This window comes from Penicillium subrubescens (assembly GCF_028828155.1).
Source record: "Penicillium subrubescens strain IBT 31985 chromosome Unknown utg000003l_segment0_segment0, whole genome shotgun sequence".
NCBI lineage: Eukaryota > Fungi > Ascomycota > Eurotiomycetes > Eurotiales > Aspergillaceae > Penicillium > Penicillium subrubescens.
Window position 1 is genome coordinate 193,277 of NW_026643153.1, and position 13,917 is coordinate 207,193.

The 13,917-nt window shown below is 53.3% G+C and overlaps 1 protein-coding gene across 1 annotated transcript; it reads left to right on the top strand.

The window, feature by feature from the left end:
* Positions 1-333: 333 nt before the first annotated feature.
* Positions 334-4,046, top strand: N7473_004258 (uncharacterized protein; the record flags this gene model as incomplete). The annotated part of the gene is made up of 3 exons (XM_057150198.1): positions 334-1,157; positions 1,278-2,902; positions 2,947-4,046. The coding sequence occupies 3 exons, from the start codon at positions 334-336 to the stop codon at positions 4,044-4,046; spliced, it is 3,549 nt and encodes a 1,182-aa protein (XP_057010308.1).
* Positions 4,047-13,917: the final 9,871 nt, after the last annotated feature.

Consider the following 13,917-nt stretch of genomic DNA (forward strand, 5'->3'; position numbering starts at 1 on the left):
TGCGATTTTGTTCGAGAAAAAGGAGAATGTCGAGAGGCACTGCAACCAGCAAAAGGATTTCTTGACCACTCTGAACTGCCTCACCTCTATACAGTTTTTTACGGTATATGAGGGAGTGGTTTTATTGGGGTTGCCTCACAATGTAGCTCCACGTGATATCTACACCGACATTACGGAGGGCCTCCTCCTCCTCCTACAACTGCCTCACGAGAGTCAGTTGCTTGCCTCTGCGGGTAGCTCGTCATCTTTCACGCAGTCAAGTCTTGATTTTGTGTTTCACGTCCTTCCCTGCGGCAATAGCACCGATAAGCCTTGCCTATATTGCTCTCCACCATGACATTCAGCCAGTCCAGCAGTGTCACTCCTGCCCCGCTCGACTCCGCTTGGCCGCCGGCCCACATCTGGGAAACCATGGGTGCGGCGGACCGTGCCAGTTGGTTAGGACAGATACAGAGAGACAGGGCTAGGCGCCTCGAATTAGATGTAGCAGAGACCGATCTCCGCCGCAGAAGGCCTCGTGTGGACCTGCAAGAGGACGATATTCTCGAAGAAAACCGTGAGCCACCCCCTGAGGTTAAGCCACTCATCGACATATTTCCGGGTGTCTCCGCCGCCCTTCTTACTCGCGTCTTCGAGAGGAAGTTGAAGGCGACTGAACTCATACGCTTCAAAGAGAAGTCAGTCACCGAGCTAGATCAGGAGGACAGAGTCTTCAAAATGACCGAGTCGGGAGGCACAGTGGGCTTCAAAAAGGCAGCAGCGTCGCTTAAGGACTGGGGTCCTAACCCTCAAACATGGACGACCTGCTTCCTTGCCTATCTGGCGGTTGTGGGATATCTCTTCGGCGAGAAACATCCTAAAGCAGTCCCCAACCTACTCATGTTTATGAGACAGATCCTGGACTTCGCTCAGACTTATCAGTGGTCGGAAGCAGTTCTTCCACTTGCCCTTAATTTCCACCAATACATACTGGATAAAGGAGAGCTATCGACGGACAACTACCTAGTCACAGGCCCATTCCGCGAGAAATACCTCCGCCATAACCTAACTCTACCTACGAAGTCACCAACAAACCCTCCTACACGGCCTCGTCAAGCCAGGAATACCAGATCTTCGAATAATGAGACAGAGGTTTGCGATAAGTTCAATACGACAGGGTGCTCATGGGAAGGCTGCAAGAGACGTCATGAGTGCACGGCATGTGGCCTAAGCGAGCATGGCGCCTCCTCCTGCCATAAGAAGAAGTAGCAAGTGACTACTCTTGAGAACTACACCAGTGTCACCGACAGCGTCGCTTTCAATCCCTTATCCCTAGGTCTCACACCGCAGGGGCAACCAGCTAGACCAAACACTACTGTTCAATACCCCGTTTTCAACCCAGAGCTCCCAAGGTTACAGTCCTCTCCGTCACCACTATATACGAAAGGCTGGAGCAATCTTCTGCGTCACTATCCAGGCGACCTCGGGTCTACCATTGCTGGCATTCTGACCTACGGTGTCCAGGTCGGCTATACGGGCAAGAAGCAGTCTCGCTATTCCTCTAACCATCATATATACGAACCTGGCATGATCACGGCTAAGCTAGCAGAGGACCTCAACCTCGGTCGTGTTAGACTAGCCTCGGGGCCCTCCTTCGTTTCACCGCTTGGATTAGTCCCTAAGCACGATGGGGGATGGCGCCGCATCCATGATCTCTCTTGGCCCCCCGGTCAAGGCCTTAACCAGGGCATACCGGACTCCTGGTCAGCTATCGAATACATGACAATCGACGACGTTTACAAGCAAGTCATACAAGCTGGCCTAGGTTGCATAATCATCAAGAGGGATATTAAGGACGCCTTCCGAATTGTCCCTGTTGCCGAGGATAACCAGCATCTGCTTGCCTTCCAGTGGAACGATTCCACTTACGTCGAATGTTGTCTCCCCTTTGGCCTCGCAACGGCCCCATTTCTCTTCAACCTCTTCGCCGAGGCACTCCATTGGATACTCCAATGCCTCCTACCTGCATTCTATATCAATCATTACCTAGACGACTTCATCGCAATTGCTCGGTCTCCTCCGGCGTCCGACCCTACGGGTCCCTTCGATAAGGTTTACAACGAGGTCACCGACTACCTCCGTATCCCGCGCAATACCAAAAAGGACCAGCAAGGGACATGCGTCACAGTCCTTGGTATCCAGATAGACTCTATTGCAATGGAAGCTCGCCTGCCACCAGAAAAGTTGTGCCGCGCCACATTGGACGCCGCAGCCGCCCTGAACGCAGCGAGTCTCTCCCTTAAGCAAACAGAGCGCCTCACAGGCTTATTAGCCTTCTGTTCACGAGTCGTTCGGCTAGGAAGAACAAGGCTACAGTCCCTATACACCTTCCAAGCCGCTTTCCCACATGGGAGTAGCGCGCGCCGCCGTATACCTTACGAGGTACGTGACGATTTGGAATGGTGGAGGAACTCCTTGTCTCTCTTCAACGGCGTACTCCTAATAGATCCCTGCCGCCGCTCCATCACGCATCTCTACACAGATGCCTCAAATACAGGCCAGGGGCTCTTCTTCTTTTCATCCAAGTCTACATTAGACTGCTGGCTGGCCCATTGTCACCAGCTCCATCCAAGCAATGCTGCCACATTGGCCCTTGCTCAAGACGCACATGCGCATATCAATACCAACGAAGTAGACGCCATTCTACAGGGTTTCCTACTCTTCAGCCACCATTGGCTCCACCACACTCTCGTTATCCACACGGATAGCTCCACAGCGCACACGGGACTAAAGAAAGGCTTCCTTCATGGTCCGCCTAACGCACCTCTGAAGAGCCTACTTATCCTAGCGGCGGCGAGAGACATCCACATCGTGCCACACTGGCTCCCTTCCGGGGAAAATAAACTAGCAGATGCGCTCTCACGTAACAATCTTGAAGACATTGCTAACATTTGTCCGCATTGGCAGGACCTCTCGGTATTGAACCGCCCGCGTGGTTCTCTTCACGAGCTCCTCAGCTCAATACAGGCCACTTAAAACTACTTTGGAACGGACTCAGCGCCAACACACGTTCCGTTTACCTCTCCGTTCAGCGCAATTACGAAAAGCACTGCGCGCTACAGAATATACCCGCATGGCCAGTGTCAAGACATTCGTTGACTTCATGGTTAAGCGCACGACTCCTTGGTAACGCTAGCCAAAAGGCCGTCAAGCCTGACACCGCACTCGCCGACCTAGCCGCTCTCCGAGCCTATCACATCGATAATTTCCTTGACGATAAACTCTTCGACAACAAGCATTTCCGACGTCTCATAGACGGCGCCAGAAGACTCAACCCTACCACAAAAGTACGGGTCAGAAAACCGATTTCGCGCGACACTATTACGAAACTATCCGCGAGCCTCGCCAAACTCCCGATACGGCCCCTGGAGATGTCTGCAAACCTCCTAGACGACCTGAACTTTGCAACCGCGTGCCGCGTAGCATTTGCGGGGTTCCTCCGCCTCGGAGAATTCACCTATAAGACTGAAGACCTCAGCACACGTTCTATCTTCTCAGCCACAAAGTTGACGCGCTCCGACGTCAGATTCTCGTCCTCGTTGGACCACGCACAACTCACACTCAAGCGTAGTAAGACGGACCGCCGCCACGAAGGAGTACAGATTATTCTCGCAAGGACAGGAGACGGCGCATGCCCGGTTGATGCGCTTCAGAAGCTGCTACTTCTCGACCCAAGAGAGCCCGACGCCCCATTGTTCTCCTTCCACAGAAGACCGTTCAGTCGTAACAACTTCCTCTCAACCTTGTCCACTAAGCTAAGAGCGCTCGGGATACGGACAGACGGCTACTCGGGTCACAGCTTTCGGAAGGGCGCGGCTCAGCATGCGCACGATAGTGGGATACTTGACGACCAGATCCAGACGCTAGGGAGATGGACTTCGGAGGCGTTCAGGGTGTATTTCACGACGAACGCGTCAGTACTGTACAAGCTTAATCACCAGTTCCAGATGGGCTCGCCGGCCCCGCTGTCTCTGCTGATTCCACCACCGTCCCCTCCACCATCCTAGTTTGGCCCGGGTCATTTGGGCCCAATCTGACGCTACGGTCTACGACCGCAGCGACAGGTGACCCGTTATGGCCAAACTACACTCTTCTTGCTCCCCTTGACTGCGTGAGGTCACCAATAAAGGGAGTGGTTTTATTGGGGTTGCCTCACAATGTAGCCCCACGTGATATCTACACCGACATTACGGAGGGCCTCCTCCTCCTCCTACAACTGCCTCACGAGAGTCAGTTGCTTGCCTCTGCGGGTAGCTCGTCATCTTTCACGCAGTCAAGTCTTGATTTTGTCCCTCCCACCTTCCCTCTGTACATAGAATCCACTACAATACAGACACATTGCCTCCCTTCAGGGGAGCGCGGACGGGCCCAATCTGACGCTACGGTCTACGACCGCAGCGACAGGTGACCCGTTATGGCCAAACTACACTCTTCTTGCTCCCCTTGACTGCGTGAGGTCACCAATAAAAGGACGCTCTTCAGCCGGTCTAGGAAAGTTAGGACTTCCATCCTCGTCCTCCGAGACAGTCACGGTCATCTTGTCTGCCTGCAGACTTGACTTATAATTAGTCTTGGCTTTCGCTGGCATGAGCCCATTGAAGTAAGAAAAGCGCTCTCTCGCAGGACGGGCTCTGCATTATCAAGTGAACTCCGCAGTGACAACTGCGATACCAAGAGACTCCGCAGTGACAACTGCGTTACCAAGAGACTCCGTAGTGACAACTGCGATACCAAGAGACACCGCAGTGACAACTGCGAAACCAAGAGACTCCGCAGTGACAACTGCGTTACCAAGAGACTCCGCAGTGACAACTGCGTTACCAAGAGACTCCGCAGTGACAACTGCGTTACCAAGAGACTCCGCAGTGACAACTGCGTTACCAAGAGACTCCGCAGTGACAACTGCGAAACCAAGAGACTCCGCAGTGACAACTGCGTTACCAAGAGACTCCGCAGTGACAACTGCGATACCAAGAGACTCCGCAGTGACAACTGCGAAACCAAGAGACTCCGCAGTGACAACTGCGTTACCAAGAGACTCCGCAGGGGGGCGCTGCGTCACGAATTGAACTCCGCAGGAGACCGCTGCGTCAACAAGTTCTCCCTCACAGCCTTGAGCCCTGTGATTGTATAATTTTGAGCTTCCATGCAGCCTTGAGCCCTGCGTTATCAATTTTGTGCTCGTTTAGGTGACCCGCGGCGCCGCGGTGCTCGTCCTGATCCTCTGACCACATGCAGGCACCTCTTCGCGGTGTCAGAGACTAGTATTCGAGGGAGTTACTCGAAGAAGCCAAGACCTGCTCCAAAGAATCCATACAGATTTAGAATCTTCTCAAGAGCTTTGTGTGTTATATGGTTCTGCTTGCTCGTAGAGTTCCCTATTCGTATTCCTTGTTTGCGTAAAGGATTTTGTAGCCTTCAATCACCCGCTGAGCTTCGAGGATGGGCATTCTCTTCCATAGGATGCCATGTAGAAAGTATATTGGATTATTAGGGCAATGATTATCCGGTGCATGATAGCGTGGGCCAATCTGGGTGATGTCTGCAACTCGAGTACACACACACACACACACACACAATTCATTAACATCCGGCGGCTAAGCCGAAAGGGCAACTAAAACTGATCTATCAATACAGGTCCTAATATACATATGCCGTATCTCCGTCAAGCCCATACATGGATCCTTTCCGTAAATGTCCTCTCAGCTGTGAATATCATAGAGATCCTTGTGGGTTAGTGATTTGATTAGTGGGCTGGCTTGAAGGCGCTTCTTCAAGTGTTCAACATCCTATCTTCGGCAGTTGAAGCACGTCCACCATTTGTGGTGCAAGGTGGTAGGTGACGGCAACTCGAGTACACACACACACACAATTCATTAACGCCCGGCGGCTGAGCCGAAAGGGCAACTATCACTAATCTACCAGTACATGCATGTTTGGGTATAAGCCGTGTCTCCTTGGAGCCCATACAGTATTTCCTTCCGTAGTTGCCCTTTCAATTTCCAATCTCATAGCAGGTCCCTGTGGGTTAGTATTGGTTAGTAGACTGGCTTGAAGGCGCTTCTTCAAGTGTTCAACATCCTATCTTCGGCAGTTGAAGCGGGTCTACCGTCTGTCACAAGGGGTTGGGGTTAGTAAGAGGGGTTATTTTGCCCGTTCGTCGGCAAGGTTAAGTGGCCTCAAGTCGGCCCGTAGCGATGGCAAACCGTACTGAGGCTCGCACTGCATCCAAATTGGGCGTCCACTTCTGGTCATCGGAGGGCGATTTTCCACCCAAGAAGAAGGAGATATTACTTCGGTGAGTGTGGGTACATTGCAGCATTTCCGTCCGGTGCGCGGTCCACTTCCGACATCGAAAGAGAAAGTGGTCCACCGTCTCTCTTGCTTTTCCACATGCACATTGATCTGTCTCGGCGGCATTGATTCGAAAAAGATATCCATTGAGTCTTGCCATACCCGTGCGGAGCTGGGCCAGCACGCTCGCCTCTTTCCACGATAATCGGTCATACAGCTGTCGCGTGTGTTTTCCTGGAAGGGCTTTATCCACTCGTCTGGAATGTTTTCCGATGCTCTCGGGGAGATTACTGCTGGGGATCGCTTGGGCACGCGCAATCTTTAGAGTCGTCGATTTTATTTTGGGAACCTGTCTTTGCAGGATAGCACCTTCTTGCGTCGCAGCTCTCGCTTGATCTTTCGCGAGACCTAGCAGTTTGTTGTCCTCGCTAGTGGGGATCCACCGGATGCTAATATGGTTTCCATGCCTCTGTAGTCTTCTCATAAGCTTGTAGATTTGACAGACAAATTCCTGGCCCGACTGTTGTCGAGGGTTCGTCAACGTGAGAGACGCTGCTTTGTTGCTCGTGATCAGTGTGATCCTGAAGTCTTTCAATCCCACGACTGTCTTCAGTGTATGCGCCATTGCCGCCAGCTCCGCGGAAAATGGATTTTGCTCTGTTCTCGCGCTCAACGTGACGGACAAGGTCTTCAGTCTCACTTTCCGATAGCGAGGTGGTTGTTTCTCGATCGCCACTCCAAACCCGACTAGCTTATTCCGCGCCGAGCTGCTGAACGCGATCTGCATTGATCCGCCTAGTACAATTGATCCCTCAGAAATGGGCTCATCAGTCTGCACGCGTGCTTCCCATGGAGCCAGTGTAAACGGGTTGATGGTTTCCAGTGATTCCATCGCGATGTTTTTCAGCGCGTCCGCTACTTGATATAGTGGCGAGCGGTGGTATCTCCTGAACTTCCGGATCCGATCTGTGGTTCTGCGAAGAGGATTGGTTTCTGGCAGTGTGTGGAGATCTGCCCACATCTTCACGGCTCGTCTCCAGAATCGGTGTTGTGCTGTGGCAATGTGGGCCTCGGCCTCCGCTACGCTGGTCGCAACTGTAAGGAAGGTCCCCACAATTGCTTGTGCTCCTACCCTTTGCACCCGGTTGATCGGTCCGATGTTCTTATTCTTGAATGCATGCATCCAAACATTCGACGCATAGTCCACCACCGGAGCCACGGTCGCTGTGAAGAGCTGTCGTGCGGTCGCTGGGGAGAGGCCTCGAAGCCGTCGTAGCTCCATCGCGGCCTCTAAGCCCTTAGATGCTGCTCTTGCAATATGCTCCTTGTACTTCAGTCGCGTGTCCATCAGGACCCCCAGGATTTTGACCTTGTTCTTAGGCTCGACCGCCTGTCCCTTGACCGTGAACGGCTCTTGATCTACTTTGCTAGCCTTGGGTGCGAAATGTATAATCGCCGTTTTGTCCGCTTCAAAAGTTGCTCCGCTCCTCTTCTCCCAGTCGAGCGCTTCATTGATGATGGTTGTGATCCCTTCCCGATTACTCTGCACGGTTGGCCCTGTCACCCACGCGGTAAAGTCATCCACGAAGGCAATTGCTCCTCCTTGGCTGTCGATCGGTCTCTGCACGAGGTCGGCGTTGAAGAAGAGAAATAGGATTGGAGACAGGGGCGAGCCCTGAGGCAGTCCAGGCTGTGGCAGGTCCTGAATCTCCGACAGTTGCCCATTGATCTGGATGGCCGCCGTTCGTCCCGAGCAGAACGCCTCAACCCACCGAAGCAGATCCTCCGGTATACCTCGCGCTTTCATCCTCTGGATCAGTCGTTCCTTACAGACCCTATTGTAGGCCCCTTTGACATCGAAGCTGATCAGGCTCAGCACCCGTCGCCCTCGCTATGCTGCGTAGATTTGCTCCTGTAGGAGTAAGAGTGCCTGCTCCGCGGACCGCTGCTTTCGGGCCCCGAAGTGGCTGGTCGGGAGCAGGCCGTGGGTCTCCACGGCGTGCGAGATTCTTTCTGCTACCACCGATTCTAGAATCTTGCCTAATGTTGCGAGCAGTGAGATCGGCCTCTATGCCTTGGCAATGGTGTAGTCTTCCTTGTTCGGTTTCCTCAGCGGGATGATCTTTGCGTGTCTCCACTGTTTCGGCAGCGTGCCTTCTTCCAGTGACGCCTGGAAGAGATCGAGGACCCGGTGTTTGACCGTGGGCCAGGTCATCTTCCACACTATGGCTGGTAGGCTATTATCGCCTGGCGCCTTCCAAGACTTCGTTGCGAGCAACTGCCGCTCTACCTCTTCTATGGTGATGGTCGGCATCTCTACCGGCGCTCTTTGTGGCCTGGTTCCCTCATCGTCAATGCTGTCCGGCAGCGGCGGGAAGAACTTGGTTAGTAGTTCTTCTGCCTGCTCCCTATGATCGGTGGTAACCGTTCTATCTGCTCTGAGGAGCTGCGGTACCTTCCCGAAGGCTGTATCTTCCCCTGATTTCAGATACTTGGCAGCTTTCCAGATGTTGTCGTTGTCGGCTAGAAACTCGTTCCAGTGTTTCTTCTTTTGTTTCCGAATCGCGTCATGGTATTGCTTCGCGGCGCTTGCGGCCATGTCCTCTAGCTGTGGCACCTTTCGCCCCGCGCGTCTTTCCGAGCGGGCGTGGTTTCTCCAGTATGTGTATATCTGACGGAGTTGCGTTAGGTCCGCTGTCCACTATCGCTTTGCGTGCGGTGACGGTTTGGCCTTCGGCGTCAACGCACGAACCGCTTCCGACACCGCGCACATAAGCCGATCAGTCTTCTGCTGTACAGAGCCTTCCACCGGAGTGGCAGCTAGCGTCCTCGCGATTCTAGCATTGATCTCTCTCCACGGTGCATTCTTGAGTAGCAGTTTGTCTGTCTGCGTTGGAGCCGTCCAAGGCGCATCAAAAACGGTCTCAATGGTGCCGTGATCTGAGCCGTGCTCCGTTCTATGGACCGCACATTTGATCATCGAGTCCGTCAAGTTTTCCGAAGCGAGAGCGAGGTCGATCGTCGACTCGCAGTCCCCGGAATATCCTCCGCCGTGCCATGTCTTGGTGCCTCGTTTAAGCAGGCTGCTGAGTCCAAATTCGTTTATGAGGTCGATGATCGGATCCGCTTCGCCTTGCCTGGTCGAGGACACCTCGTCTCCTCCCCACAGTTGATCATGGCGGTTAAAGTCTCCTATGATTATGATGTCCACCACCGTTCCCGCGCCTCGCCGTACTTTAGTGATTGCTTTTCGGAGGTGATCGCATGCATCATCCAATGCGGAGGCGTCCCCTCCCTCTATATAAACTGATGCGATAAAAATCCGTCGCTCGGGAAGCCGAATGACGGCCGCCGTTAGGTCCGGCGACTCGATCCACACTTGCTCCGCTTCCATATCCTTGTTGACCCACAGTATGCTTCGGATCGCCCATCTCCCTTCCCTCCACGCGGAGGGAACTATCTTGGTCCATTTATGATGCCCTATCGGGGTGGTCAAGAGCCGGCCTTGAATCCTCCTCGCCTGGGGTTCCTGGATCGCTAGTGCCACTGCGTCCTGTGTCTCTTTATCGTTTATCAAACTGTTATGCACTGCACCCTGTTTCCTCACATTTAATTGCATCACTCGGAGTGTTTTATTCATTGCGTGGCGGGTAGAGCTTCCGACAATTCCTGCTGAACGATTCGTGAGGGCCCCCGTATGGAACGCACTTCGGAACCGTCTGGTCGCAGCTACTGTGGCGATGGCCTTCTGCGGCGCACTTTGCGTATCTCTGGGCATTCTTGCACTGGAAAGCCTTGTGACCAATCTCCTGGCAGTTGTAGCATTGCATTGGCCGCGGCCGATACTCGAAGATGCTGGTTGTCCCGGATTCTCCTCCGACGTGGAAATACCCATCAGCCAGGAGTCTCCGCGCGTCAGTTGATTTCGTTAGGTACACGACCATCGATCTATAAGGCTTCGTGGTTTCCTTGCTGCTGAGCCATGCGATCTTAGCGACTGTGGTTTCATTCTCTTCGCCGAGGGCTACCGCCGCTCCTGCTAAGACATTGTGGTTTTCATCCAGTACTGCCGCTCTCTTGACGCTATCGACCTTGATCGGGTACAGCTCGTCCCGCAGCACCCGAGCTCCTGCCCCGATCTTTGTTTCCGCCACTTGTTTCACTAGCTGATGTTCGTCTTCATCGCGGCAGGCGATTCGGATTCGGTTAGTGTTTCTTGGATCCACCGTGACCGCGCGACAGCGCCAGTGCGTGTGGTCTCCCATAGCCCGGACGTCTGTCTCGATTATGGTCCTAATCAGGCCTGCGGATATTTTCTTATTGTTCTCTTCAATCATCTTCGAGGTGTCAATCGTGCAGTATAGCGTGTCGGTGAGAGTGGTTGGTCTTGTGTTCACCGTCGGGAGAGGCCGTATGTTGTTTGGGTGGCTGAGCGGGGGAGCGCGGGCAATCGCTGCGTAGGACGGGAAACTCGTGGGAGCAGGGACGCTGATTTCCTCGCGCAGACTCTGGATCTCACGAAGAATCTCGTCATGGTTGTCTCGAGAGCATGCCTCAAGGTGGGGTTGTGGTGTTGCGTATGAGTCTGTCAGTGTCTGTAGCTCGTGCCGAACTTCTGCAAGGGCGGCACTAAACTCTTCTTTGACCTGCCGAAGTTCCTCCTTGTGCGATTCATCTCGTTGTTTGATCTCTTTCCTGAGTTTGACCAGCTCCTTTACGATACCGGCGATGCTTAGGCTCTCATCCTCGGCCGAAGAGTCGCCCGAAGTTGCCGAGATACGTTCTTCTTGCTCGATTGGTGTCTTCTTCTGTTGGGAACGCGTCTTCCTCCGTTCGATATTAATTTCCTGCTCACGAGCGTAGTTGTTCGGTGGTCGGGTGGTGCGTTTCGATCTCGCCAGTCGCGGTGGCGAATCTTCGCGTTCGTCGCGGTCGGGCGGTTCAGGGGTTCGCATCGCGGCCCGTCCCGCCATCGCTCTCAATCAGTACAGGAAGTCGGTATTGTCGCCACGTGGCCACCTATATACTGTAGTCAAGTCCTGCTACCCGCGGTCTTACAGTTCGGCGATCTCATGCCGTACACACACACACACACAATTCATTAACGCCCGGCGGCTGAGCCGAAAGGGCAACTAAAACTAATCTATCGATACACGTCCTAATATACACCTGCCGTGTCTCCTTCGAGCCCATACATGGATGCTTGCAGTATATATGTCCTCTCAGCTATCAATATCATAGGGATCCCTGTGGGTTAGTGATTTGGTTAGTAGACTGGCTTGAAGGCGCTTCTTCAAGTGTTCAACATCCTATCTTCGGCAGTTGAAGCGCGTCCACCATTTGTGGCACAAGGTGGTTGGTGCAGGTTGGTGAGGATGAGGGTGTCGTTATGTTGGTCGACGTGATTAAGTGGCATCAAGTCGGCCCGTGGTGATTGCGAATCGTATTGAGGCTCGCACAACTTCCAAGTTCGGTGTCCATTGCTGATTATCAGAAGATGATTTCCCGCCCAGAAAGAAGGAGAGATTGGCCCGGTGAGTTTGGCTACATTGCAGCAGTGCTGTTCGTTGTGTGGTCCACTTCCGACATCGAAAGAGGAAGTGTTCCACGGTCTCTCTTGCTTGTCCACATGCACACTGATCTGTATCTGCAGCGTTGATCCGATAGAGATAGCCATTGAGCCTGGCCATGCCAGTCCGGAGTTGGGCCAGCACGCTCGCTTCCTTCCATGATAATCGATCGTACAGCTGTCGAGTGTGCTTTCCTGGCAGTGCTGCATCTATTCTTTTCACGTGCCCTCCTACGTTCTCCGGCAAGTCACTGCTGGGAGCCGTATGAGACCGAGCGATCTTCAGTGTTGTCGACTTCATTCTAGGGGCAGATTTTTGCAGGGCGGCATCCTTCTGGGTCGCGGTCCTGGCTTGCTCTTTGGCCAGACCTAGTAGTTTATTGTCCGCGTTGGTAGGGACCCATAGGATATTGATGTGGTTTCCGTTTCTCCGCAACCTTTTCATCGACTTGTACGATTGGCAAACGAACTCCTGGCCTGACTGTTGCCGAGGATTCCTCATCGTGAGGGCCGCTGCTTTGTTGCTCGTGAGTAGCGTGATCCTGTAGTCTTTTAGCCCCACTAGCATATTCAATGTGTGTGCCAGTGCTGCTAGCTCCGCGGAGAATGGATTTTGCTCTAATCTTGGGCCTAGTGTCGTGGAAAAGGTCCTCAGTTTCAGCTTCCGATATCGAGGTGGCTGTTTCTTGATCGCCACCCCAAAACCTACGAGGCCGTTTCGTGTTGAACTGCTGACCGCAACTTGCAATGATCCGCCCGGTACGGTGTGCAATTGCGGCATTGCTTCAACGTCGCTCTGTATGCGAGTCTCCCACGGTGCCAACACGAACGGATTGATGGTTTCTAGGGTTTCCATCTCAATGTTTTTCAGCGCGTCCGCTACCTGGTACAGCGGCGAACGGTGGTATCTCCTGAACTTCTTCATGCAGGCTGTACTCCTGCGGAGCGGGTGTGTTTCTGGAAGGGTGTGAATGTCTGTCCATATTTTCACGGCTCGTCTCTAGAAACGGTGTTGTACGGTGGTAATATGAGCCTCGGCCTCCGCTACGCTAGTCGCAACGGTGAGAAATGTCCCGACAATTGCTTGCGCTCCTACCCTTTAGACCCGATTGATCGGCCCGTTGGCCTTATCCTTACAGGCGTGCATCCAGACACTAGAAGCATAGTCTACCACTGGAGCCACTGTCGATGTGAACAGCTGCCGTGCGGTTGCTAGCGTTAGGCCGCGAAGTCGCCGAAGCTCCATCGCTGCCTCTAGGCCTTTAGATGCCGCCCTCGCGATGTGTTCCTTGTACTTGAGTCTTGTGTCCATGAGAACGCCCAGGATCTTAACATTACCTCTAGGCATAACGGTCTGTCCCTTGATAGTGAAAGGCTCCTGGTCTGTTTTGTGGACTTTAGGAGCGAAGTGTATAATGGCAGTTTTGTCGGCCTCAAAAGTGGCTCCGCTCCTTTTCTCCCAGTCAAGCGCTTCCGCGATAATAGCTTCAATACCTTCCCGATTGCTCTGCGCCGTTGGTCCGGTCACCCACGCAGTAAAATCGTCCACGAACGCGATTGCCCCTCCTTAGCTGTCGATCTGTCGTTGAACGAGGTCTGCGTTGAAGAAGAGGAATAGGATTAGAGATAGTAGCGAGCCCTGTAGTAGTCCAGCCTGGGGCAGGCTTTAGACCTTAGACAATTGCCTATTGATTTGAATAGTCGCCGTTCGTTCCGAGCAGAACGCCTCAACCCACCGGAGCAGGTCCTCTGGTATGCCTCGCGCTTTTATCCTTTGAAGCAATCGTTCTTTGCACACTCCATTGTAGGCTCCTTTGACATCGAAGCTGATCAAGCTCAGTACCTGTCTACCGCGCTACGCTGTGTAGATTTGCTCTTGCAGAAACACAAGTGCTTGCTCCGCAGACCGCTGTTTTCGAGCTCCGAAGTGGCTGGTCGGGAGTAGGCTATACGTCTCCACCGCGTGTGAGATCCTTTCTGCAACCACTGACTCCAATATCTTGCCTAGCGTCGCG